General features: G+C 46.4%; 1 protein-coding gene across 3 annotated transcripts in view; it reads right to left on the bottom strand.

The window, feature by feature from the left end:
• Window positions 1–898: 898 nt before the first annotated feature.
• BUB1 (BUB1 mitotic checkpoint serine/threonine kinase) overlaps window positions 899–25,330 on the bottom strand; it is a 131,633-nt gene continuing 107,201 nt past the window's right edge. For all 3 annotated transcript variants that reach the window (XM_073557720.1, XM_073557719.1, XM_073557718.1), the window contains exons 19-22: window positions 23,952–24,109; window positions 5,388–5,565; window positions 4,526–4,632; window positions 899–1,498 (exon numbers count right to left, since the gene is read on the bottom strand). In XM_073557720.1, the coding sequence (XP_073413821.1) occupies window positions 1,303–1,498; window positions 4,526–4,632; window positions 5,388–5,565; window positions 23,952–24,109 (639 nt within the window). In that variant the 3' untranslated portion in view covers window positions 899–1,302. The remainder of the gene's footprint in view (window positions 1,499–4,525; window positions 4,633–5,387; window positions 5,566–23,951; window positions 24,110–25,330) is intronic.

Here is a 25,330-nt window from a genome sequence, read left to right on the forward strand (position 1 = left end):
GAAATTAGGGATCTCAAGTTGCTAAGGCGATCATAGTTTGGGGTCGCTTAGTAATTATCAGGGAGATTTGTGGGGATCAGTGAACGGGAATGAAAGGCAATGGGTTGTTTGGAAATGTATTATTAGTGTAATTTATATGCCTAACACGAGTACGGTATATTTTTTCTTAAACTTTTGAAAAACACCTTACCCTAGACTTAAGGCTATGTTCAGGCTTTGCTGCTGCATTTTTACGCTACGTTTTAAGCTGCATTTTACAGAACCAGCAAAAGCTGTGAGATTTCAGAGGCCTCATGCACACACATTGTTTTCTTTTCATGGCCAACTTGGAATCTTGCGGCATTTTTGCAAACTGCAACATGTAACTTTCAGTCTTTTTTTCCGATTGAAAGCCGAGTAAGTGCAAAAATGCAGCAGAACCTGACACCTGAGTTTTTTTGCACTTTAGGTTTTCACCATAGGCAGTTGCATCATGTTTTGTTTTATGGGGCACTAAACTATCAGCATGCACAATATATATATATATATATATATATATATATATACACACACATACATATATATACACACACACACACACCCCCCCCCCCCCCCGTATATATAGATATCTCATTTTGGGAGGACTGTTGAAGCATCACTGCAAGTGATAGAAAAGTATTTTTGTCACATTTGCAACAATTTTCAACTTTTCTTTTAGTTGGATAACTTAATATTTGGCAAAGTATTGCTTAGTAAAAAAAACAATAGAAATACACTGGCAAGAAATTTCACATTTGAACGATTACTAAAAAATTGGGCAATTTGCCAAAACCATCTAATTCTTAGATGATGGAAAGTTAGACTGGACAGATATATCCTACGGCATCCCTGATAGATATGGCGCACTTAAGACTATCTATTGTAAGTTTATACAACCTTTATTGGCTTACTTTACACCAAAACTGTGGCGCACATTTTTTGTCACAATTTAAGCCATACTCCTTTCTCTTACAAGTCACACTCTTCAGAGAGAACATGCTGCAAAACAAGTTGTAAAATCGGTCTTACAGACAAAATTAAAAAATCAAATGCAGTGCCAGCCGTTAAAAACAGTTTCAGCACAAATCATGGCAGTACTCAGGCGCTTATAGCATGATGAATACATTGCATTTATTTTGCCCATCTGCTGTAGAAGGTCAGCGGTTACTGTGGATGAAGGGATGTTCTCTAGACTCTATGCTTACTGTGAAACAGTCTCTTTAAAACTATGAAAGTACAAAAACTGACCCATTGAAAGAGTTTTTGTGAAAAGTCCGGTCAAGGTTACTTCCTTGAAGGCTTGTTTTCTAGGAGCAGGATAACAAGTCTGTTGTGCAGAGATGTCATCTTTTTACTGTACATTATTTGGAAGCGGTATGTCAGTTTTTCTCGCAAATGTTTGAGTGGAGATGGGCTGTGACAGTCAGGGATATTCAGCAATATATGGAAAAAGTCTACCCACACTTTTCCATCCGGCAATCTAAAATAAAACAAACATAAGTTATGAAAGAGGAGACAAATGGAATTTGGTGAGAGAAACAGTATAGTCAAAATGATCTGCTGATGTGTCGTAGAAGCAATCTTCATATACAGAGCTATGACATACTCCAGGTTTCCACTTTGTCAGATTTAGGCGCTCTTTCAGACTATACTTTGACATTTCACATGTAATGCAAGGGGTATATTGCATGGAATAATCAATACACTGCACATATTAAAGAAGCACTTCTGTTACTTTATTATTCCATAAAAGTGTAATTGTTGGTGTAGTGTCTTGTGTGTTAATATACGCAGAAAATGCAGTCTTTTCCGGTATCCAGCACCACTCTGCCCCTCTTCAGAGTCATATTCTTCGGCTCACACTGGGGTCGGTATGTGATGGAAGTACAGGTTCATCTTACAAAATTAGAATACCATCAGTCCTTCAATACAAAAAGTGAAACTCGTATATTATATAGAGTCTATACAAACAGAGTGATCTATTTCAAGTGTTTAGGATTATGGCTTACAGACAAAGAAATCCCAAAAGTCATTATCTTAGTAAATTAGAATACTTTATAACACCAGCTTGAAAAAGGACTTTAAAATCCTAAATGTTGGCCTACTGAAATGTATATTCAATAAATTAACTCAATCCTTGGTCGAGGCTCCTTTGGCATCAATGCAGCTTGGCATGACCTTGGAAATCAAGGTCCCAGAGTCTGGAGGAAGCGTGTAGAGGCCACAATCCAAGCTGCTTGAGGTCTAGTGTGAAGTTTCCACAATCAGTGATGGTTTGAGGAGCCATGTCATCTGCTGGTGTACGTCCACTGTGTTTTATCAAGACCAAAGTCAGCGCAGCCGTCTACCAGGAAATTTTAGAGCACTTCATGCTTCCCTCTGCCGACAAGCTTTCTGGAGATGGAAATTTCACTCTCCAGCAAGATTTGGCACCTGTCCACACTGCCAAAGGTACCAATACCTGGTTTATAAACAACAGTATCACTGTGCTTGATTGGCCAGCAAACTCACCTGACCTAAACCCCATAGAGAATCTATGGGGTACTGTCAAGTGGAAGATGAGACACCAGACCCAACAATGCAGATGAGCTGAAGGCTGCTATCAAAGCAACCTGGGCTTCCATAACACCTCATCAGTGCCACAGACTGAACGCCTCCATGCCACGCCGCATTGATGCAGTAATTGATGCAGAAGGAGCCCCGACCAAGTATTGAGTGCATTTACTGAATATACATGTCAGTAGGCCAACATTCTGGATTTTAAAATCATTTTTCAAGCTGGTGTTATAAAGTATTCTAATTTACTGAGATAATGAATTTTGGGTTTTCATTGGCTGTAAGCCATAATCATCAACATTAACAGAAATAAACACTTGAATAGATCACTCTGTAATGACTCTATATGATATACGAGTTTCACTTTTTGTATTGAAGAACTGAAATAAATTAACTTTTTGATGATATTCTAATTTTGGGAGATGCACCTGTATCTTTTAACCATTCAAACCTCTAGAGCGTCAAAATAGGGATCCATAGACTTACAGTGTAAGGCCACATTCACAATGAGTATTTGGTCAGTATTTCACATCAGTATATGTAAGCCAAAACTAGAGAGACTTCTGGCTCACACAGAACAGAGTGATTCAGGGAGTCTGCATTGCAGTCATGTGACTCAGAAGAGGAGGCGCTGGATATCGGACAAATCGGAGATTGTGTAGCATATAAAAGCCACTGACCGCATGTTTCAGGCATTGCCTCCATGACTTCACAGTGTATGTGACTCAGAAACATTGCTGTGTTTCAGAGAAAAACACATACTTTAAAAGCTGACAGAAATTAGTCATAAAAGGTGGATGTCGACAACTTCTCCCTGCCCGCTCCTCGAGTTTCCGGTCACTGAAGGGAAGTGGGTGGAGATGTCTGGATCCCTTTAGGCTGTGTGCCCACGATGCGATTTTTAAGCGTTTTTGCAGCGATTTTCGGCGCGAAAACGTTTAAAAATCTTGTACATGACGCACCCCATGCATTCCTATGGCATTCCGCACATGCGGTGCTAATGCTGCGCTTTGTTCCGTGGCGGAATCGCATCGCGGAAAAAATCGCAGCAAGATCATTTTTTTTGTGCGGAATCGCAAAGAATTGCCGCGATTCCGCACCCATAGGAATGCATGAGAATCGCTTACTTCCCGCATGTGGCTATGCCCACCATGCGGGAAGTTAAGCGCCTCATGTGCAGTTGGTACCCACGGTGTGGAGGAGAGGAGACTGTCCTCCAGGCCCTGGGTACCATACCCCTGTAAAAAAAAAAGAATAAAAAAATTGGGGTATATTTACCTTCCGACGTCCCGCGCTGCGTTCCCGGGCCTCAGCGTTCCCAGTAATGCCTTGCGGCAAGGTCCTGTGATGACATGGTCTCGCGAGATCGCTATAGTAACGCGAGACTACGTCATCACAGGTCTTGCAAGGCATCGCTGGGAACGCTGAGGCCCGGGATGGCAGCGTGGGATGTCAGAAGGTAAATATACCCCGATTTTTTTTTTTATTTTTTTTTAATCATTTTTAACATTTTATCTTTTACTATTGATGTCGCATAGGCGGCCTCAATAGTAAAAAGCTGCTCACACTTGTCAAACACTATGTTTGATGAGTGTGACCAACCTGTCAATCACATTCCAAGCGATGCTTCAAATCGCTTGGAAAGCGCTTGAGAAAATCGCGGCAAAATCACGGTGAAATCGCTAGGAAAAAAACGCGCGATTTCTGGGAAGGAGTCTGGTTTTCATTGTGCGTTTTAAAACGCTACGTGGGCCCATAGCCTTATAGTTCTTATTGTTGTGAATTAGAAGTTTGATCCACATGCAGATTTTTGACACATCCATTGTAAAAATGTGGAGTTTTCGCTTCGAATTCCTGCCATTGCTTTTTAGAAAATATGGACCCATGTACACCGGTAAAAAGATCATTCAGACTGAATGTTCTTTCCGTTGGGGTTTCCATAATAACTGACCGTTTAAAATTGCCTTCTGGTTTCCACGCTCCATTCTCTTCACGAACGTTCATGTATTTGCCAAACAGCATGCAATAAACAGTCCCAGCCACTCCAAAGTAGTCCGTCTGTCACATAGGAGAAACACAGCATTTACAATACACACATACATTGTATAACGTCAGTCTGCTGCAAATAAATGCACAATAAAACAATGCAGCCTAAGAAGAGGAGGGGTGAGGACACAAAGATGCTAATGTGCAGATGATGGCGCCATTTTGATGGTGATTTTTGTTTATTTTTAACAGCGCAAGATATTGGGCACTAACTGACAGGTGAGTGCGCAGGCACCGCCATTTTGATGAAGTGACATGCTTTTTTTCAAATACACACATTAGTAAATTCATTATGCAAACTAGGGGGCAGGTCGGTGAGGGAGCAGTGACCTGTCAGCAGTCTGCATTATGAATATACAGGTGGGCCATTTATATGGATACACCTAAATAAAATGGGAGTGGTTGGTGATATCAACTTCCTGTTTGTGGCACATTAGTATATGGGAGGGGGGAAACTTTTCAAGATGGGTGGGGACCATGGTGGCCATTTTTGATCCAACTTTATAAATGGCCCACCCAGGTATATCCATATAAATGACCCACCCTGTATAATCAGAGCACCACATACATGAACCCCGCCTTAGGACACGAGCATATCATTAACTAAAAACAAAGATTAAAAAAGAAGCACAAGGTGAATGTCATCAAAAAGGTATCATTTTAGTCAGTATAACAGCGCTGACCTGACACTATGCACAATTCTGCTGACAGGTTCCCTTTAGAGAGAATATTTATAGGACAACCCATAAGACAGATTCTCAAAGTACCTGATAATTCCATGGCTTATTTGAGAGCATTTCTGTACACTGGAATCCTGATGTCTCACACTTTCCAGTGAACACTGTTCCCTTGGGGAATAGAGCCATGTCTATACTTTGACCCAGATCAATCAGTGCAAGCCCATGAGATAAAAGGTCCAGATTACAGGATTCATTTGACATAAACCTGAGAAGATAGAAATATAAAACAGACATGAAATACTGCATGACAGTCTTGAGAGGCATCATGTAAAACATCGCGTGATGCTTTCCATATAAATAGAAGCAGTTCTGTTCATTTTTTTATTTGCTAAAACCATGAAAATACAGTGTGTGCTGTGTAGTGTACGAACATCAAAAGACTGACTGTCACTTTGAAATAGAGTACTGGTGTGTACAGGTGCACATTATGAGTAGCCATCTCCATACATACATAAAGTTGCACTCTAACGCTATAGCATGCAACTTTGTTAGTAAAGTATGGAGATGGCTATGCATAGTATGCACCTGTACACACCTGATTTCTGTTTGGAAGTGACAGTCTTGATCTTTGTATATATAGGCTCTGACCCAGCTGTCCACACATCAGCCAACGGCAGTTTTAAATTACAGCAGGATCCTACCTACTCATATAAATATAGGCTTTCAGCCCGGGAGAGGCTTCACATTAGCATAGCATAGGTTCCCAGCAATGATGGTCACCTTGTTGTGACTGCTGGCATGCATGAATTTTCCAAATTATGTACTAAATATCTACGTTCCCCCCCCCCATTTTCCAGGGCAGTAATGAAATATATGAAATTTGAATTGCATGCTGTCATTAGTGCTGTCATTCCTATATGTCCAATATTTCAAACTCAATAATTCAACATAATCTTATACAGTTTATCACGATTAGATAGGAAGTGATTCCAACTCAAAATTATAAAATCACAAATAATGTTTATTTAGTTTCAAAATTAAAAACAAATAATTATAGAAGGAAAGTTATACTTTGGTCAATATGACTGCACCGCTTTGAAGGGAGGATGGATGGGGTCACCGCTGGAGCCCACATCAAAGGGAAGGTGTCCAACATCGGCATGCTATTATTATGCCCAATGTGATAAACCCTATCACAGTGATCAAAATAAAAAAAAAAAGTAAATAACCCCCCCCCCCTTAGTTATGGAAATATAATGAAATAAAGAAAATATATTTATTTTCATTTTTCCATTAGGTTTAGAATTAAGGTTAGGGATTAGGGGTGTGTTTGGGTTAGGGTTGGAGCTAGAATTGAGGGGTTTCCACTATTTAGACACATCAGGAGGTCTCCAAACGCGACATGGCGCCACCATTGATTCCAGCCAATTTTGCGTTCAAAAAGTCAAATGGTGATCCCTCCCTTCCGAGCCCAGATGTGTGCCCAAACAGTGGTTTACCCCAACATATGGGGCATCAGCGTACTCAGGACAAATTGTACACCAACTTTGGGGGTCTAATTTCCCCTGTTACCGTTGGGAAAATGAAAAAATTGGGGGCTAAAAAATCATTTTTCTGGAAAAAATTTTTTTTATATTTTCTCAGCTCTGCGTTATAAACTTCTGTGAAGCACTTGGAGATTCAAAGTGCTCACCACACATCTAGAGAAGTTCCTTAAGGGGTCTAGCTTCCAAAATGGTGTCACTTGTGGGGGTTTTCCACTTTTTAGGCACATCAGTGGCTCTCCAAAACGCGACATGGCGTCCAACCTCAATTCCAGCCAATTCTGCATTGAAAAAGTCAAACGGTGCTCCTTCCCTTCAAAGCTCTGCCATGCGCCCAAACAGTGGTTTACCCCCACATATGGGGTATGGGCGTAATCAGGACAAATTGTACAACAACTTTAGATGTCTAATTTCTCCTGTTATCCTTGTAAAAATAAAAATTTGGGGGCGAAAAGGTCATTTTTGTGGAAAAATGATTTTTTATTTTTACGGCTCTACGTTATAAACTTCTGTGAAGAACTTGGAAGTTCAAAGTGCTCACCACACATCTAGATAAGTTCCTTATGGGGCCTAGTTACCAAAATGGGGTCACTTGTAGGGGGTTTCCACTGTTTAGGCACATCAGGGGCTCTCCAAACGCAACATGGCGTCCGATCTCAATTCCAGCCAATTCTGCATTGAAACATGGATTTTTGTGATAATTCACCGTAAAATCCTTTTCTCCGAGACGCTCATTGGGGGACACAGGTAATGTGGGTGTATGCTACTGCCGCCTGGAGGCTGACACTAAGTGAAAAAAAGAGGTTAGCTCCTCCTCCACCATATACACCCTCACCCCGATTGCGGGCGGAAACCAGTTTGGTGCAAAAGCAGTAGGAGATCAAACAAAAATCTGACATCAACCTTAATGCAGGTAACATGTCTAGAAAATAACCACCCTAATATCATACAGAGAACATATTAAACAAACAGAAGCCAACTTGGCTAACAGGTGGGTGCTGTGTCCCCCAAAGAGCGTCTCGGAGAAAAGGATTTTACGGTGAATTATCACAAAAATCCATGTTTCTCCTTCGCCTCATTGGGGGACACAGGTACTGTGGGACGTCCTAAAGCAGTCCCTGGGTGGGAAGTTGACTCACCAATCCAAGCTACATGCACCTCCTGTCTAAAGGTGCGCCACCGCTGCTTGAAGAATCCTTCTACCCAGGCTCACATCCGCTGAAGCCTGAGTATGGATATTGCAATGTTTAGTAAACGAGTGCAGGCTGGACCAGGTTGCTGCCTTGCAAACCTGTTCCGTTGAAGCCTGGTGCCAAAGCGCTCAAGAGGTGCCCACTGCCCGAGTAGAGGGTGCTCTGATCCTTGCTGGAATTGGCGCGCCTCTGATGCGGTAGGACTCCTGAATAGCCAAACGAATGTATCTTGCTATAGTCGATTTTGAGGCAGCGAGTCTCTTCCTGCGACCTTCATGGAGCACGAACAACGCGTCTGACTGACAAAAAGGTGCCGTCCGTGACACGTACGTCGTGAGTGCTCTCACCAGGTCTAACGTATGCAGGGCCTTTTCCACACGGTGTACCGATGCTGGACAAAAAGAGGGCAAGACAATATCCTCATTAATGTGAAATGAGGAAACGACTTTTGGCAAAAAAGGAGGAGCTGGTCTAAGAACCACCTTGCCTTTGTGAAAGGTCAGAAACGGGGCTCGGCAAGATAACGCTGCCAGAGACCCGCCTGATTGATGTTATAGCTACCAGGAACACCACCTTCCAGGAAAGGTATGACAAAGAGACATCCTGTAGCGGCTCAAGAGGAGCTTCCTGCAGAACACTTAGGACCAGGTTAAAGTCCCAGGCGTCCATAGGTGCCTTATAGGGAGGTACCAAGTGGGAGAAACCCTGGATGAAAGTCTTTACCTGCAAGTTGGTAGCAATCCTGCGCTGAAAAAGGATGGATAAAGCCGAAATCTGTCTCCTGAGAGAGCTGGGGGCCAAGCCTGAGTCTAGGCCAGACTGGAGAAAAGCCAAGATATTAGGGATGGAGAATCTCAGTGGAGAACAACCGTTGCCTCGACACCATGCAAAGAAAACCTTCCAGGAGTGGTGGTAAATTCGTGCTCAGGCAGGCTTCCGGGCGCTAACTATCGTAGCAATCATTTTGCGCCCAAACCCCGCCTGCGTCAGAATCCAAGATTCAACGGCCAAGCCGTCACACACAGCGCCCCTGAGTTCGGGTGGCAGATCGGCCCCTGAGAAAGTAGATCTGGGCGCTCTGGTAGTCGCCATGGTACGTCGACGAGCAGCTGCACTAGATTTGCGTACCATGCCCGACGAGGCCAGTATGGGGCCAGCAGAATCACTGGCACCCTTTCTGCCTTGATCTTCTTGATGACCCTCGGAAGTAGTGGCAGCATGGGAAATAGGTATGGTAGGCGAAACTGATTCCATGGCAGAACCAGCGTATCAATGGCGATTGCCTGCGGGTCCCGGGACCGAGCGACAAATACGGACACCTTGGCGGTCACCCTGGAGGCCATCAGATCCACATCCGGTGTTCCCCACCATTCGCAAATCTGCTGAAAGACCTCTGGGTGTAGTGACCATTCCCCGGACGCAAGCCCCTGCCAGCTGAGGAAGTCTGCCGCCCAGTTCTCTAACCCCGGGATGTGGACCGCCGATATCACCGAGCGGTTCCTCTCGGCCCAGCGAAGCATGTGCCCTACCTCGCGCATGGTTGCCCTGCTGCGGGTGCCCCCTTGGTGATTTATGTAAGCCACCACCGTGGCGTTGTCCGACTGTATCCGGATGGGGCGGCCTGCTAGAAGGTGGTGATGAAACTGTTGCAGAGTCAGCAGGATCGCCCATATCTCCAACAAGTTGATCGGGAGACGTGCCTCCTGCGGTGACCACCGTCCCTGGGTCGTGTGGTGGCGAAAAACCGCTCCCCAGCCGAGGAGGCTGGCATCGGTTGGGACCACCAGCCACTGATCTGTGGGAAAGGGTTTCCCCTGAAGAAGGGAGGAACTGATTGTCCACCAATCTAGTAACTGTCTGACCTGAGAGGACAACCGGCACCGATGATCGAGTGTGAACGGGTTCTTGTCCCAGGATGACAAGAGGGCGTGCTGCAGGGGGCGAAGATGGAACTGGGCGAACGGGATCGCTTCCATCGCCGCCACCATTTTTCCTAGAATCCTCATGCAGAAATGGATGGTGTGAGGGACTGGTTGGCGCAGCACCTGCAATCCCTGCCGGTGGGCTAGGGCCTTGTCTCGAGGGAGAATTACCAACCCTTAGCAAGTGTCGAAGGTCATCCCTAAAAAGGAAATTCTCTGAGCTGGAACAAGGGATGACTTCTTTACATTGACCAACCACCTTAAGCGGGCAAGAGTATCTAGCGTGATGCTGACACTTTCCTCGCATTCCCGCCTTGAAGGGCCCTTGACCAAGAGGTCGTCTAAGTAGGGGAATATGACTATGCTCCGGGAGTGCAGGATGGCCATGGGGACTGTCATGACCTTTGTGAACACTCTGGGGGCAGTGACTAGCCCGAAGGGCAGCGCTGCAAACTGATAATGTAGACCGTTGATGGCGAAGCATAGAAACCTTTGATGCAGAGGAAAAATGGGGATATGTAGATATGCGTCCTGGATATCGATAAAGGCCAAGTACTCTCCCTGCCCCATTGCCGATGTGACTGAACGGAGAGACTCCATCCGGAAAAGTCCGATCCTGATAAATTTGTTTAGGAGCTTTAGATCCAAAATGGGCTGGACAGTCCCGTCCTATTTGGGGACTGCAAACAGGTTGGAATAGAAGTCCTGAGTCTTCTCGTTTTCCGGTACTGGAATGACGACTCCTTTGTGGCTGAGCGAATTGATGGCTCCTAGTAGAGCCTTTGCCTGGGAATTCACTTTGGGAAGACAGGAAAGAAAAAAATTGTCTTCGGGGTACCTGACAAATTCTATCTTGTACCCTGTGGACACCAGCTCTCTCACCCATGTGTCGTGTGCGACATTGAACCAGGCGTGGTGAAACCGGAGTAGGCGGCCACCTACCTTGCTGGTGCCGCCTGACAAATGCCCCATGTCATTTGGCTGAAGATCTTTAGGACCTGGATCCCCTCGACCTGGACCGGTTAGTACGCATCCTCCCCAATGGGTTGGCTCTATATGAGACCTGTTGGTCCCTATTCTGGTTGGGGTGCTCTGACGCGGCGGAATAAGCTGCTGTCATCCACCCGGGGTTGCGAAAGGCCCGAAAACGTGCCTAAAACTGGTGACGAAACGGCGGTTTGACCTTTTGTTCAGGAAAAAAACCGCTCTTTCCTCCTGTGGAGTCGGAGATGAGCTGATCTAACTTCTCTCCGAACAGGCGGCCACACTGGTATGGTAGCGCTGTCAAGGACTTTTTTGAGGCTGAATCGGCCCGCCATGTCCCTAACCATAGCGCTTTCCTAATGGAGATTGCATAACGAGGGAGAGAGTGCTGATCCCGATGCCTCAAACACTGAGTGAGCCAAGTTCTCTATGAGATGATCAGTGGGATCCTTAATAGAAGGACCACTAGGTACAGATAGTAGAGTTTTTGTAGCCAAGCGCGACACAGGTGGATCCACCATTGGGGATTCCGTCCACTTTTTACGGAGATCCGGGGCAAAAGGATACTTCGCCTCGAGTGCCTTCTGGCCCGAGAAACGCCTGTCCGGCCTTTCTCTGTGTCGTTGCACTATGTGCTCAAATTCAGGGTGAGTGCAAAATACTCTATTGGGACGCTTGACTCGCTTAAATGACACCTTATGGCCCAAAGCCAGAGTGGAATCATCCTCAATCCCCAGAGTCTGGTTGACGGCTTCTATGAGACTGTCAACCGTTTCCTGACCACCCGGCGTATCTAGGTTAAGGGGTTCGTCCGAGTCGTAGTCTGAGCCTTGCTCGCTATCGACTGCTGGTGACGGGGAGCGAGAAGCAGAGCTCATGGATGCTGAGGCACCGGATGGACCGGGAGAAGCCGTGTGGGTTCATTTCCCCCGGGTCTGCCTGGAGTGAGAGCGGCCCCTGCAGGCCGGAGGCTCCTGTGAGGTAGAGGACCCCTCTAAGACAGGCGAGCCACTGTCCCTGCCCCTATATGGGGCCCGAAGGGACTCGATTGCTCTCGTGATGCCAAAGATTGCGACAGTGATAACGCCCATTCCGGGGGACTTGGTACACTGGGCTCGGTCGCAGGGGAGGGCTCCTGAGCACGTTCAGACTCGCAGGCTTCGCATACTCGCTTGGTCTGCGCCCGCGGAAAAGCGGACCAACAGGAGATGCATGCAGCATATAAAAACGTATGCGTCTTAGGTTTTCCTGACATGCTGTACCTGTCAGGCATCCGTGCTGGAAAAAAAACACCGGGCGAGGGCACTCTTCCCTTCTCTTAGCGTGGCCTCTGTGGGGCTAGGGGGCAGCACTTACCCTAGTCCTGTGTCCCCTGTGTCTTAGCGTGCGGGGCGTCGCTTCATTCTGCGCGCCACAACTGCGGGCAGGCTCCCGGAAGAAAAAAGGGATCCTGGGGGCGGTACTTCCGTGTGCGGCCTAGCTTCAGCCTGAAGCCGGGGCCTAAATTTCTTTGGCGTCCGCACAGGCCACGGGGGGCGGGGCCGCCGTGACGCGATGCCGGGGACTTCCGGCCGCAGCCTAGTGCCGGCTGAAGCCGCGGCCTCAATTTTTACCATCCGCCCTTTTGGACGTAACCGCCGGACCCCAGAACCAAGGCCGGGAACCGGATCCGCCACTGCCAGATGCCCATCTCTGCTGCCGCCAGGGAGAAGTTTAAGGGCTCCAGCAGGCCATCCTCCTCCGTCCAGTTCAGGTAGAGGAGAGGGGGGGCCATATGAAAAAGGACTGTGCGGGCACGTTAACTCCATCTAACCCCTTGCCGGGGTGAGGAGAGGGACCGTCCGCCGCTTTGCCCCACCGCAGTCTTAGCATTGGTGGGGCACTGGGGGCCGCACGGACTACACTTGTGCCTCTGTGCAGCCTAGGGTTTCAATACCCTAGGGTTTCAATACCCTAGGGTGGACAGGGCTAAGTCCGGCATCATGTCCTATGGTGCGGGAGAGGATACGTGGAGGGACACTCGCACGTGCTCGCCCGTTGTTGGTTTGGGGAGATCGGACCCTTTCAATAGGGTCCGTCGCCCGTATCTCACCTCCATGGTCTGGCAATATCCCATATTGCGGGAGAGGATAAGTGGAGGGACACTCGCACGTGCTCGCCCGTTGTTGGTTTGGGGAGATCGGACCCTTTCAATAGGATCCGTCGCCCATCTCATCTTCAAGTAAAAAAGGAACATCCGGAAAAAAACCCACCATGGTTACTTACCGGTAGCCGGTTTTTCCGGAACCCATGACAGCACCAACTGAGAGAGAGGGATCCGCCCCGCCAGGACAGGAACCTACTGAGACATAAGGGGCGGCACCTCTCCCCCGCTTCAGTTGGGTTACAGAGCATTGAGAGGACTTCCCGGTTAGTTACATGTTTAATCCAACACCACAACACCCTACTAATTGTGCACACCCATACAGTGAAAAAGGGGGGGAATGTACGGGTGCTGTCATGGGTTCCGGAAAAACCGGCTACCGGTAAGTAACCATGGTGGTTTTCCCTTCACCCATGACAGCACCACCTGAGAGATTTTTGGAGATTTCGAAACACCTTAGGGAGGGACCACCGCTTGCAGCACCCTTCTACCAAAGGTTAAGTCAGCAGAGGAGGATAGATTTAATCTATAGTGCTTAAAGAAGGTTGAAGGTGAGGCCCAGGTAGCGGCCTTACAAATCTGTTCGATTGATACCTCTGCCTTTTCAGCCCAGGAGGTCGCCAAGGCTCTGGTGGAATGAGCCTTGATGCCGTCAGGAATCGGGATACCACTAGCTGAATAGGCTACACTAATGGCTTCCCTAATCCATCTAGCAATAGTCCCTTTTGAAACCCCATAGCCTTTCCTGGCACCCTGAAAAGCTACGAATAGGGACTGTGACCTCCTCCACTGGCTAGTGGCAGATATGTATTCTACAAGAGCTCTCTTAACATCTAGATTATGGAATTTTTCCTCCCCCAGATTTTTTGGATTTTCGCAAAAGGATGGAAGGACAATTTCCTGACCCCGATGGAAATCTGATACTACCTTGGGCAGATAACTGGGGTCTGTTCTTAACACTACCCTATCCTGAAAGACTTGCGTATAAGGAGGGTTTACTGAGAGAGCCTGTAAGTCGCTTATCCTGCGGGCTGATGTGAGGGCTACTAACAGGATCGTTTTTAGGGTCAAAAACTTTAGGGGTAGCTGATGTAATGGCTCATACGGATCTTTTGTAAGGGCTTCTAACACCAGGTTTAAATCCCAGGGGGCTATTCTGGGTATTGGAATAGGCCTAGCTCTATGGCAGGATTTAATAAATCTGGCTACACACCTATCTGATGCCAGTTTGCAATTGTAGAGCGCCCCTAGTGCCGACACCTGAACTTTAAGTGTGTTCACTGCTAACCCCATCTGCAACCCAGATTGTAAGAACTCTAGGATGGCACTAATCGGGGGTTCTTTTCCTAACGGCTTACCCAAGAACTGTAGGAACTTATCCCATGTTCTGCCGTAGATGTTAGTAGTCACCGGTTTCCTGCTTTTTAGCAGAGTGGCCACCAGCCCAGGGGAGAACCCCCTATCCATTAAAAGCGACCTTTCAAATTCCACGCCGTCAGATGGAATCCTTTGACCTGAGCATGCAATATTGGACCCTGAGCTAGTAGGTCCGGGATTTCTGGCAGAACCCATGGATCGGAGAGGGACATCTTCCGTAGCAGAGCGAACCAGGGCCTTTTTGGCCAAAATGGAGCTATTAGAATCACCCTGGCTTGATCGTTTCTGATTTTTCTTACCACAGTTGGGATCAGAGCTACTGGGGGGAACGCGTAAGCCAGACTGAAGTTCCACTGGATGTGCAACGAGTCCACTGCCCATGGATTTTCCCTCGGGTTTAGAGAGCAGAACCTTTCTGTTTGCCTGTTGTGCTTGTTTGCAAAGAGGTCTATCACCGGTTCCCCCCAAAGCTGAATTATCTTTTGAAAAATGGACCGGTTTAGCGCCCATTCTCCTTGCCTCAGGGTATTGCGACTCAGGAAATCTGCCTCTATGTTTTCTGCCCCTTTTATGTGTAGGGCTGTCACAGAGTGTAGGTGTTCCTCTGCACTGCTCAGAATGTCTGTTGCTGCTTCCATTAAGGAGTGTGATCTTGTCCCTCCTTGGTGGTTGATGTATGCCACTGCTACCTTGTTGTCTGACATGATGCGTACATCTCGACCCTGGAGTAGCGGAATGAAGTGGCTTAGGGTCTTGCCCACTGCCCACAGTTCTCTCAGGTTGGAGGATGCCTTCCTTTCTTGAGGTGTCCAGGAACCCTGACCTATGAGGCCCCTTAGGTGTGCCCCCCATCCCGAGGAGCTTGCATCTGTTAAAATTATATCTGTCGCCTGTCTGTCCCATGGTATTCCTAAGGTCAGATTTGTCTCGTTCAACCACCAGTTGAGAGAGTCTCTGGTTTTTAAGGAAAGCTCCAGCTTTCCTTCCAAACGCCCTCTTAGCGATCTTTGTGCTCTTAGTATCTCCCCCTGGAGTTGCCGGGTGTGAAACTGAGCCCACCTGACCGCCGGAATACAGGATGTTAGGGTACCTAGTAGGGACATTGCTTTTCTTAATGTCATACATGGTTGGTTTCGGCCCGCCAAGGCCAGATTTTGCACCTTCTCTATCTTGGACTCTGGGAGCAGACACTCTTGCCTTTCTGAGTCCAGTATAAATCCTAGGAAGGTCTGTTTCTTTAGGGGTTGTAATTTTGATTTTTTGAAATTGACTATCCACCCTAACTCTTGCAAGGTGTTGATCACCTGAGTCAACTGTGCTGTACAGTGGTCCTCTGAACTGCCCACTATAAGAAAATCGTCCAGGTATGGTATTATGACCGTATCGTGAATCCGGAGAAAAGCTGTCACTTCCGCTATGACCTTGGTGAAGACCCTCGGGGCTATGGATATGCCAAACGGAAGAGCCCTGAACTGAATGTGCCTTAGTGTGCCCTGAATATAAAGCGCTACCCCTCAGGTATTTCTGGTAATCTGGATGGATAGGGATGTGATAATACGCATCCTTTAAATCGACTACGGCCATGAAGCAATCTTGATGTAGCAGCTTCACTGCCGTAGTTACTGATTCCATCTTGAAGGTCGGGTTCCTTATCCATAGATTGAGGCGTCTGAGATTTGTGATTGTCCTGAACGACTGATCCGGTTTTTTTATTAGAAAAAGGGGTGAATAAAACCCCTTTCCTTCCTGTAAGCGTGGCACCACGGACAGTACCCGCTTGTCTATCAGGCTCAGGATTTCTGTTTCTAAGGCCAGTTGTTCCTCGGTCATCTTCCTGATAGGTGTGATGACGACCACGGGTTTTGGCTGACGAATAAAGGGGATTTTCAGGCCTTCTTTTAGGATGCTCAGAATCCAGGTATTGGAGGAGATCTTTTCCCAGGCCTGGAAAAAGAGTGCCAATCTCCCTCCTACTGGAATACTGGCGTCATTGTGGTGACTTTTTTGAGGTGGAGGTGCCTCCACCAAACATAAACCCTGATTCTTTCTTCCTTTTATCCTCCCATCTTCTTCTGTCAGCGGGAGGACGCCCTCTATTGAATCTCCCCCTCCGAAAGGGCTGTCTCCTCTGATCCATAGGGAATCTGGGGAAGCCTTTTTTCTTATCGCCTGCTTTCTCCAGAATATCGTCCAAGTTCTTGCCGAACAGGAATCGACCATCGCAGGGGAGAGAGCACAATTTGGCCTTGGACTGAAGGTCACCCGGACAGCCCTTAAGCCATAACGCGCGTCTAGCAGCATTTGATAGTGACGCTTCTCTGGCTGTCAATCGCATAGAGTCCGCCGAGCTATCTGCCAAAAAAGCCGCTGCCCCGTGCAAGAGATACATGTCTGATAAGATCTTCTCTCTTGGGACCCTTGACGCCAGCTTCTCTTCTAATTGCTGCAGCCAGATCATGAGGGAGCGTGCCGTGCAGGTGCCCACTATCGCTGGCTTTAGACCTCCTGCTGTCGCTTCCCATGCGTGCCTCAAATACGAGTCCGCTTTTTTGTCCAGCGGGTCCCTAAGAACCCCTGCGTCTTCCAAGGGCAGGGCCGACCTTTTGGAAGACCTGGACACCGCTGCATCTATTTTTGGGACTTTGTCCCATGTCTCCGTATCCTTGTATTCAAAGGGGTATCGTCTCTTAGAGGCGGATGGAAGGGCCCCCGATTTTTCAGGCTTTTTCCACTCTTTCTCAATAAGCGCCTGGATTTTCGCGTTTACTGGAAAGGTTCGTTTTTTCCTCTCCTGAAGCCCCCCAAACATGACCCTCTAGGGTTTTAGCCGCCCTTTCTTCCTGTAGGCCCATTGTGGTTCTAATGACCTTTAGGAGGGCATCTGTATCTTCTACAGGGAAACATGGCTTACCCCCTGTGTCACTATCTGAGGAGTCTGAGGAGGATGATTTTTCTGCCTGAGATGATACTGACGCGGAATCTGAGGGGGAACTAGGGAAATCCTTCCTGCTTTTTTTCCCTTTTTTCAATAAGGACTTAATTGAGCCTTCCATTTCTGACCATAGGGCAGATATTAGATTGGCTGCGAAACTAGGCGCTTCCTCCGCCATAGTCCGCTGAATGCACGAAGCACAGAGATCTTTTTGCCAGTCTCTTGCCAGGGGAGATTTACATATAGCACAATCCCTATTGTTCTTCTTGCTTCCCGCTTTTCTGGGCCTTTCCTACAGGGTGAAGCATACAATAGAAAACCCCTATTAATATACTGCTAACATTCACGAAGATCACTCACCACCCGTAATCAAGGGTACCGGACTTGGAGGCTGCGTCGGAGCACGTGACCCGCGCTCTTTGGACTTTGAGGAGTGCCCCGACCTGCGGCTGGGGCGACTGCTGCTTGAATGGCTTCCATGCTTTCTGCCAGAGGGCTGTGAGGGAGGCAGGGACGCTGAACGTTCCTGCTCGGACTCCATTTTGCACCGCCGATCTACAGCTGTCTTCCTCCTTTTAAATTGCATGCCTCCGCCTGGTGAGCGTCTTCCTCCCCTCCCCCCTGCGACCGCCGGCCCAGCGCTTCAGAAAGCCGGCGTCGCACCCGGCGCCATTACACCGTCGCCTTCTGCTGACGTCAGCCGGCGCACCCAGCATTCCAAGCGCCGCTGACGACAGCGGCCGGAAGACGCCAGCGTCTCTCCCCTACCCCGGGGATCGAGATGCGGCGTGCGCGAGGGGAGGGCGGCGCGGTGGGGGCTTCCCGGAGCCACCGGGATCCCATCCACGCCCGCACGAACCCGGAGCCCCAGGGACCCCGGGGACTGCGCTTCCAGGACCCGACAGCCGGCGCTACAGGTATGCTACCTGTTCTTCCCGCGCCGGGACGGGCCTGGGTCTTTATCTTTCTCTTCGCCCATGACAGGCACCGCCACAGTGGGATTCCTTCCCGGACAGGAACCCAACTGAAGCGGGGGAGAGGTGCTGCCCCTTATGTCTCAGTAGGTTCCTGTCCTGGCGGATCCCCCTCTCTCAGGTGGTGCTGTCATGGGTGAAGGGAAAATCCCAGTTGCGGGAGAGGATACGTGGAGGGACACTCGCACGTGCTCGCCCGTTGTTGTTTGGGGAGTTTCCGCCCGCAATCGGGGCGAGGGTGTATACGGCGGAGGAGGAGCTAACCTCTTTTTTTTCCACTTAGTGTCAGCCTCCAGGCGGCAGTAGCATACACCCACAGTACCTGTGTCCCCCAATGAGGCGAAGGAGAAAAAGTCAAAGGGCGCTCCTTCTGTTCCAAGCCCTGCCGTGTGCCCAAACATTGGTTTAACCCCATATATGGGGTATCGGCGTATTCAGAAGAAATTAAACAACAAATTTTGTGGTTGATTTTCTCTTTTTACACTTGTGAAAAAAAAAAAAAAATTGGTTCTGAAGTAAAATGTTTGTAAAAAAAAATTAAATATTAATTTCTTCCTTCCACATTGCTTCAGTTCCTGTGAAGTACATAAAGGGTTAATAAAGGCAAGGCAAACCTTTACTGTTCCACCACCCCAACCACTCCACATACCAGACCTCTGCCCTTCCCTAATAACCTCACTCTCCAACATCACTGAGGGAGAGCTTACTCATCTCCTTTCCAAATCACACCTTACCACCTGTGCACTTGACCCCATCCCTTCCCACCTGCTCCCCAACCTCACTAACACGCTCATCCCAGCCCTAACCCATCTCTTCAACCTATCGCTATCTTCTGGTACCTTCCCCTCTGCCTTCAAACATGCCACCATCACACCAATCCTCAAAAAACAAACCTTGACCCAACTGCTATGCCCAGCTATCGCCCCATATCACTGCTCCAGTTTGCTTCCAAACTCCTTGAACAGCATATCCATGCTCAACTTTCCTCCCACCTCTCATCTAACTCCCTCCTTGACATCCTCCAATCTTGCTTCCGCCCCCAACACTCCACTGAAACTGCCCTGACCAAAAATTACTAATGACTTTCTCACAGCCAAAACTCTGTCCTCCTCCTTCTCGACCGGTCCTCTGCCTTCGACACAGTCGACCACTGCCTACTGCTACAGACTCTTTCTTCCCTTAGCATCAAAGACCTTGCCCTGTCCTGGATTGCCTCATACCTTTCTGACCGCACATTTAGTGTTTCCCACTCCCACACTAACTCATCCCGTCCTCTCTCTATTGGAGTCCCCCAAGGCTCTGTCCTGGGGCCCCTACTTTTTTTTTTCCATCTATACCTTTGGCCTAGGACAACTCAAAATCCCATGGCTTCCAGTGCCACCTGTATGCGGACAGCACTCAGATCTAGCTCTCTGGCCCAGATGTCACCTCTCTGCTGTCCAGAATTCCGGAGTGTCTATCAGCCATATCCTCCTTTTTCATCTCTCACTTTCTAAAACTCAATGTAGACAAAACTGAACTCATTATCTTTCCTCCATCTTAAACTGTAAAGTGCTGCGGAATATGTTGGCGCTATATAAAGATTATTATTATTACTATTATTATGTATCTTCCTTACCCGATCTATCTATTGTGGTAAATTGCATTACGCTCTCTCCCGCACCTGAAATCCTCTGCCTCGGAGTAACTCTTGACTCTGCCCTGTCCTTCAAACCACACGTCCAAACTCTTGACACCTCCTGTCGCCTCCAACTCAAAAATATTTCCAGAATCCGTCCCTTCCTCAGCCCTCAATCTACTAAAACTCTTGTACATGCTCTCATCATCTCCCGCCTTGACTACTGCAACACCCTCCTCTGTGATCTCCCTGCTCTCTTGCACCACTCCAGTCTGTCCTCAACTCTGCTGCCCGACTAATCCACCTCTCCTCACTACTCCCCTGTATCTCCCCTCTGCAAATCCCTCCACTGACTCCCAATTCTCCAACAAATCCAGTTCAAACTACTAACACTTACCTACAAAGCCATCCACAACCTGTCCCCTCACTATAACGCTCAACTAATCTCCCAATATTTTCCCTCACGTAATCTTTGATCCTCCCAAGACCTCCTACTCTCCTCCACACTTATTCGTTCCCCACACAACCACCTCCAAGATTTCTCCCGACTATCCCCCATCCTCTGCAACTCCATGCCTCAACACGGCCGGTTATCTACCACCCTCGGATCCTTCAAACGGAACCTGAAAACCATCTTTTCAGGAACGCTTACAGCCTGCAATAACCATTCTGCAGCCTCACCACCACCCAAGCTGCTGCCTCAACACCAACAGAGCTGCTGCACTCTCGACCTTTCTGTCTCTTCCCCACTATCCCGTAGAATGTAAGTCCACAAGGACAGGGTCCTCTCTCTTCTGCACCAGTCTGTCATTGTAAATTTGTTTACTGTTAATGATATCTATAACTTTGTATGTAACCCCCTTTCTCGTGTACAGCACCATGGAATTAATGGTGCTATATAAATAAATAATAATAAACTTCTTGAATGCAGTTTTGAGCACCTTGAGGGGTGCCAAATGTGATGTGGTATCTAAAAAAAATGGTTTTGTAAATTTTGCTGTAAAAGTGAGAAATTGCTGGTCAACTTTTAACCCTTATAACATCCTAACAAAAAAAAAAATTTGGGTTCCAAAATTGTTCTGATATAAAGCAGACATGTGGGAAATGTTATATATTAACTATTTTTTGTGACATGTCTCTCTGATTTAAGGGCATAAAAATTAAAAGTTTGAAAATTGCAAAATTTTTTGCCATATTTCCGTTTTTTTCAAAAATAAACGCAAGTCATATCGAAGAAATTTTACCACTAACATGAAGTAAAATATGTCACGAAAAAATCATCTCAGAATCAGCGGGATACGTTAAAGCGTTCCAGAGTTATAACCTCAAAGTGACAGTGGTAAGAATTATAAAAATTGGCCTTGTCATTAAGCTTCAAATTGGCTCAGTCACTAAGGGTTAGAGTGCCACAGCAGCTAAACATTTAAAAATGATATAAATCTGGTATTGATGTTATCGCACCAACCCAAAGAATAAAGTGGTCTAAACACTTCTTATGCACGAGAAGAAAAAAATAAATGAAACGAGTTCTTCACCTGCTGTTAACATATTCGTTGTGCGCCCTAAAGATCGCAGTAAGGCTCGGCGCACATTTATACCGCACTCTACGCTGAGCGCTTACACCGTGGTTTCCATGTAAACCTCTGAAATACGTGATTCAGATGGATCCGATGGCGGAAGATTCCCTATAAAGAGGCAGATGGAGGCACTGAAAGCCATCTGGCTTATGATCCTGTGGTGTATGTCTTTTTAGGATTGCATAAAAGCAGTCTGCTACAGTTTTGTGCACTTCTGAAAAGAAGGACACCACTGGAACAGAAGCCAGACTGAGTTCAGAGTAACTCTGCTGCCTCATTATAGTGAATAGATCCCTCATGGTTTTAATCTGAATCACATCATTCCGAGATTTAGGTGGACATCTGAATGGAAATTATCAGTGTAGAATGCAGAATAAATGAGAACAATTTACATAACATTTTGGATCACAAAGAAAGCTTCAAATTAATCTACCAAAAAAGTCCCCGCTCAGTTCAGTCATCTGTTAGCGGAAATGTAGGGGACTTCCACATAACTGGTAGCACAAAGGATCTAGAAAAGCGAAATGGCTCCTCATCCCTTAAAAGAAATCCAGCCAATTCTGCACTCCCAAATCCAAATGCCCCCTCCCTTCTGAGCCCCACAATGTATCTAAACCACATATAGAGTCCACATTTGTCAGCACTGTAGGGATGGGAGCACGCTTAATTTACGGTGTGTGTTTGCCCAAGCACAAGGTGGGCATAATGTACTGGGCACTACAATGGCAGATTTGCAATGTTCACTCAGGAACATCCACTGCTGCTTGTTTCTGGAAAACACCCATTGAATCAAAATGGTCACTAAACCTGTAGATAAGGCCTCTTTCACACTTCAGTTTTTTACAATCAGTCACAATCCGCCAGGTTTTGAAAAAAACGGATCCTCAATTTTCTTTTGAGGATCCATTTTTTTCCCCCATTGACTTCCATTACTGGTGGATTGTGACGGATTGCCGTCCGTTGCATCCGTTTTTTTTGCGGATCCGCCAAAAGTTGCTGTCCGTCACCATCCTCAAAGATTTCAAAACGGAGCTTGCAACGTTTTTTTTTTCTGGCGGATCCTCCAGACACTAATTTAACCCGAAATTCTCTCTGGGTGCCGGACCAAAAAAAAAATCTCTCTCTCTCTCTCTCTTGAGAACGGATCCGCTTGTCTGCCTTTTTGGCGGATTTCAACTGATGCAAAAAACTGAAGTGTGAAAGAGGCCTTAGGGTTGGAGTTAGAATTGGGGGGTATCCAAACGTGACATTGATTCCAGACAATTTTGCATTCAAAAAGTCAAACGGGGCTCCCTCCCTTCCTTCTGAGCCCTGCCATGGGCCCAAACAGTGGCTTTCCACAGGGTATCGGTGTACTCAGGAGAAATTGCCCAACAAATTTTGTGGTCCACTTTCTCCTGATACCCTTGTGAAAAAAACAAACAAAAAAACGTTTGGTTCCAAAGTAAATTTTTTGTGAAAAAAGTAAAAATGTTAATTTTTTCCTTCCACATTGCTTTAGTTCTCGCGAAGCAAACAAGTCAGATAGAAATTTTACCACTAACATTAAGTACAATACATCATGAAAAAACAATCAGTGGGATCCATTGAAGTGTTCCAACTAGGGGGCAGGTCAGTGAGGAATCAGTGACCTGTCAAAAGCCATACACATGAATACATAACCAAACCACCACATGAAGCCCCCCACACAGCCCAGCCCTGAAGCACGAGCATATAATTAAGTCAAAACTGAAAATAAAGATTAAACAACAACCACAAGATGGATTTCATCAACCAAGGTATCATTTTAATCAGTATAATGGTGCCGACCTGACACTGACTGTAGGTTACTCAGCACAATCCTGCTGACAGGTTCCCTTTAAGATAAGGGGCTATTTGTATACTCTCCTGCCCTGAAACAGAAAGTCATCAATGACATCTGCTCTAGGAGTTCTGCTCTTCCTCCGAATGCTCAGTCTTGTCAACCAGCCCCGCTCCCTCCGTCACCGTCCCGATGTTCTAATATGCAACTCCATCCCATTATAGTGTTATGTTCACCAAGCATACATGGAGGGGTTTCAGCCTTGCACACGCAGTAAAATAAAATAATGTCTTCGACCAGTGTGGTGTATGAGATGGTCTTGGTATAGACAGGAGTGCAAGACAATGAATGAACCTTTATTACGGTATAGTTTGTGTGGTTTTAATGAAATGAATGTGCATAAATTATAGTTATGAAGGGACCATTAACATATCCCTGCAAAAACGAAGAAAGCAAGAATACAGTAATCAGGTGTTTATGAAAATCGTGTTTTTCCTCCTAAACAACAAATAGCACATAATGAGTAATAGAACCGAGTAGCAGCCAAGACACAAAGAGCAGAAGACATGACACTTCTAGCACTTACTTTTCTCCCAGAGCAAAGTTGTCAGGTTTGATGTCTCCATGGATGATACCGATGTCATGGAGTTGCTCTACTATGTATAGGATGTTGATCGCAAAGAACATAACAAGTGGCACCGGCATCACTTTGTCAGTCAGCTTCTTGTACAAATTAATTGCATTCTACAATTAAAACATATCAAGACCAATGTCAAACAAATACATACAATACAGGGGCAACAGGAAATGCATGGAGTTTACACAAACTGACTTGCTTTGGTTAAACTTCTTAAAAACCAATGCTATTACCAACATGCAAGGCTTGTTTAACCCCTTCATGACCAGGTGGTTTTCTCAGTCATAACTTCTTGTTTTTCTGTCCACCTAACTGTATAATGGCTTGTATTTTACGGGACAAGTTGTACTTTTGGATGACACCATTCATTTTATCATGTAATGCACTGGCAACGGGGGGGGGAAAAATCCAAGTACATTGAAGTTGTAAAAAAAAAAAAAAACACAATTCCATGACCTGGCAATATCAGTAAGATTACAGAGTTACCAAACATGTATATACAGTACAGACCAAAAGTTTGGACACACCTTCTCATTCAAAGAGTTTTCTTTATTTTCATGACTATGAAAATTGGAGATTCACTCTGAAGGCATCAAAACTATGAATTAACACATGTGGAATTATATAATTAACAAAAAAGTGTGAAACAACTGAAAATACTTTGTCTTATATTGTGTGTGTGTATGTATAAATATATATATATATTTTTTATATGCCGGGAAAAAAGAAAATCGGAATTTGCCAATGTACTGAGGCACGCAGTGTCTTCAATTTTCGGGATATGGGGCTGTATGAGGGCATCATTTTTGTGCCATGAGCGGATGTTTTTATTGATTTCATTTTGGAGTAGATACAGTGTTTTGATTGCTTTGTATGATTGCATTTTATTGCAATGCTGTGGCAACAAATAAAAAACGCAATTCTGGAATTTTAATTTTTTGTATTGTTATGCATTTTACCAATTGTACTTTAAGAACGCAGCAATAACAAATGTGTATTATTTTTGGTGCAAAAGGGGGGCGATTTAAACTTTTTTTTTCACATTTAAAGAACTTGTTCCCATTTAACTGTGTTTTGTTAGTCCTTTTATGGGACTTGAAGCTGCGATCATCAGATCGATTGTACTATACGTAGCAGTGCTCATGTTCTGCTCTGTACAGCGAAAATTACGTTCACCTCTCAAAGCCAACTAAATGCTGGCTTTCACAGAAGAATCGTTATGACAAGCATGAATGTCTTCAGCAGACCCCCGGCTGTTACGGCAACCCATCGGTGCCCCGCGATCACGTCACGGGTGCGTGGAATGACAAGCCCCCTGCTGGTGTGTG

Source organism: Dendrobates tinctorius, unplaced genomic scaffold (assembly GCF_039654945.1).
Source record: "Dendrobates tinctorius isolate UK_male_01 unplaced genomic scaffold, ASM3965494v1 ptg000250l, whole genome shotgun sequence".
Taxonomy (NCBI): Eukaryota; Metazoa; Chordata; class Amphibia; order Anura; family Dendrobatidae; genus Dendrobates; species Dendrobates tinctorius.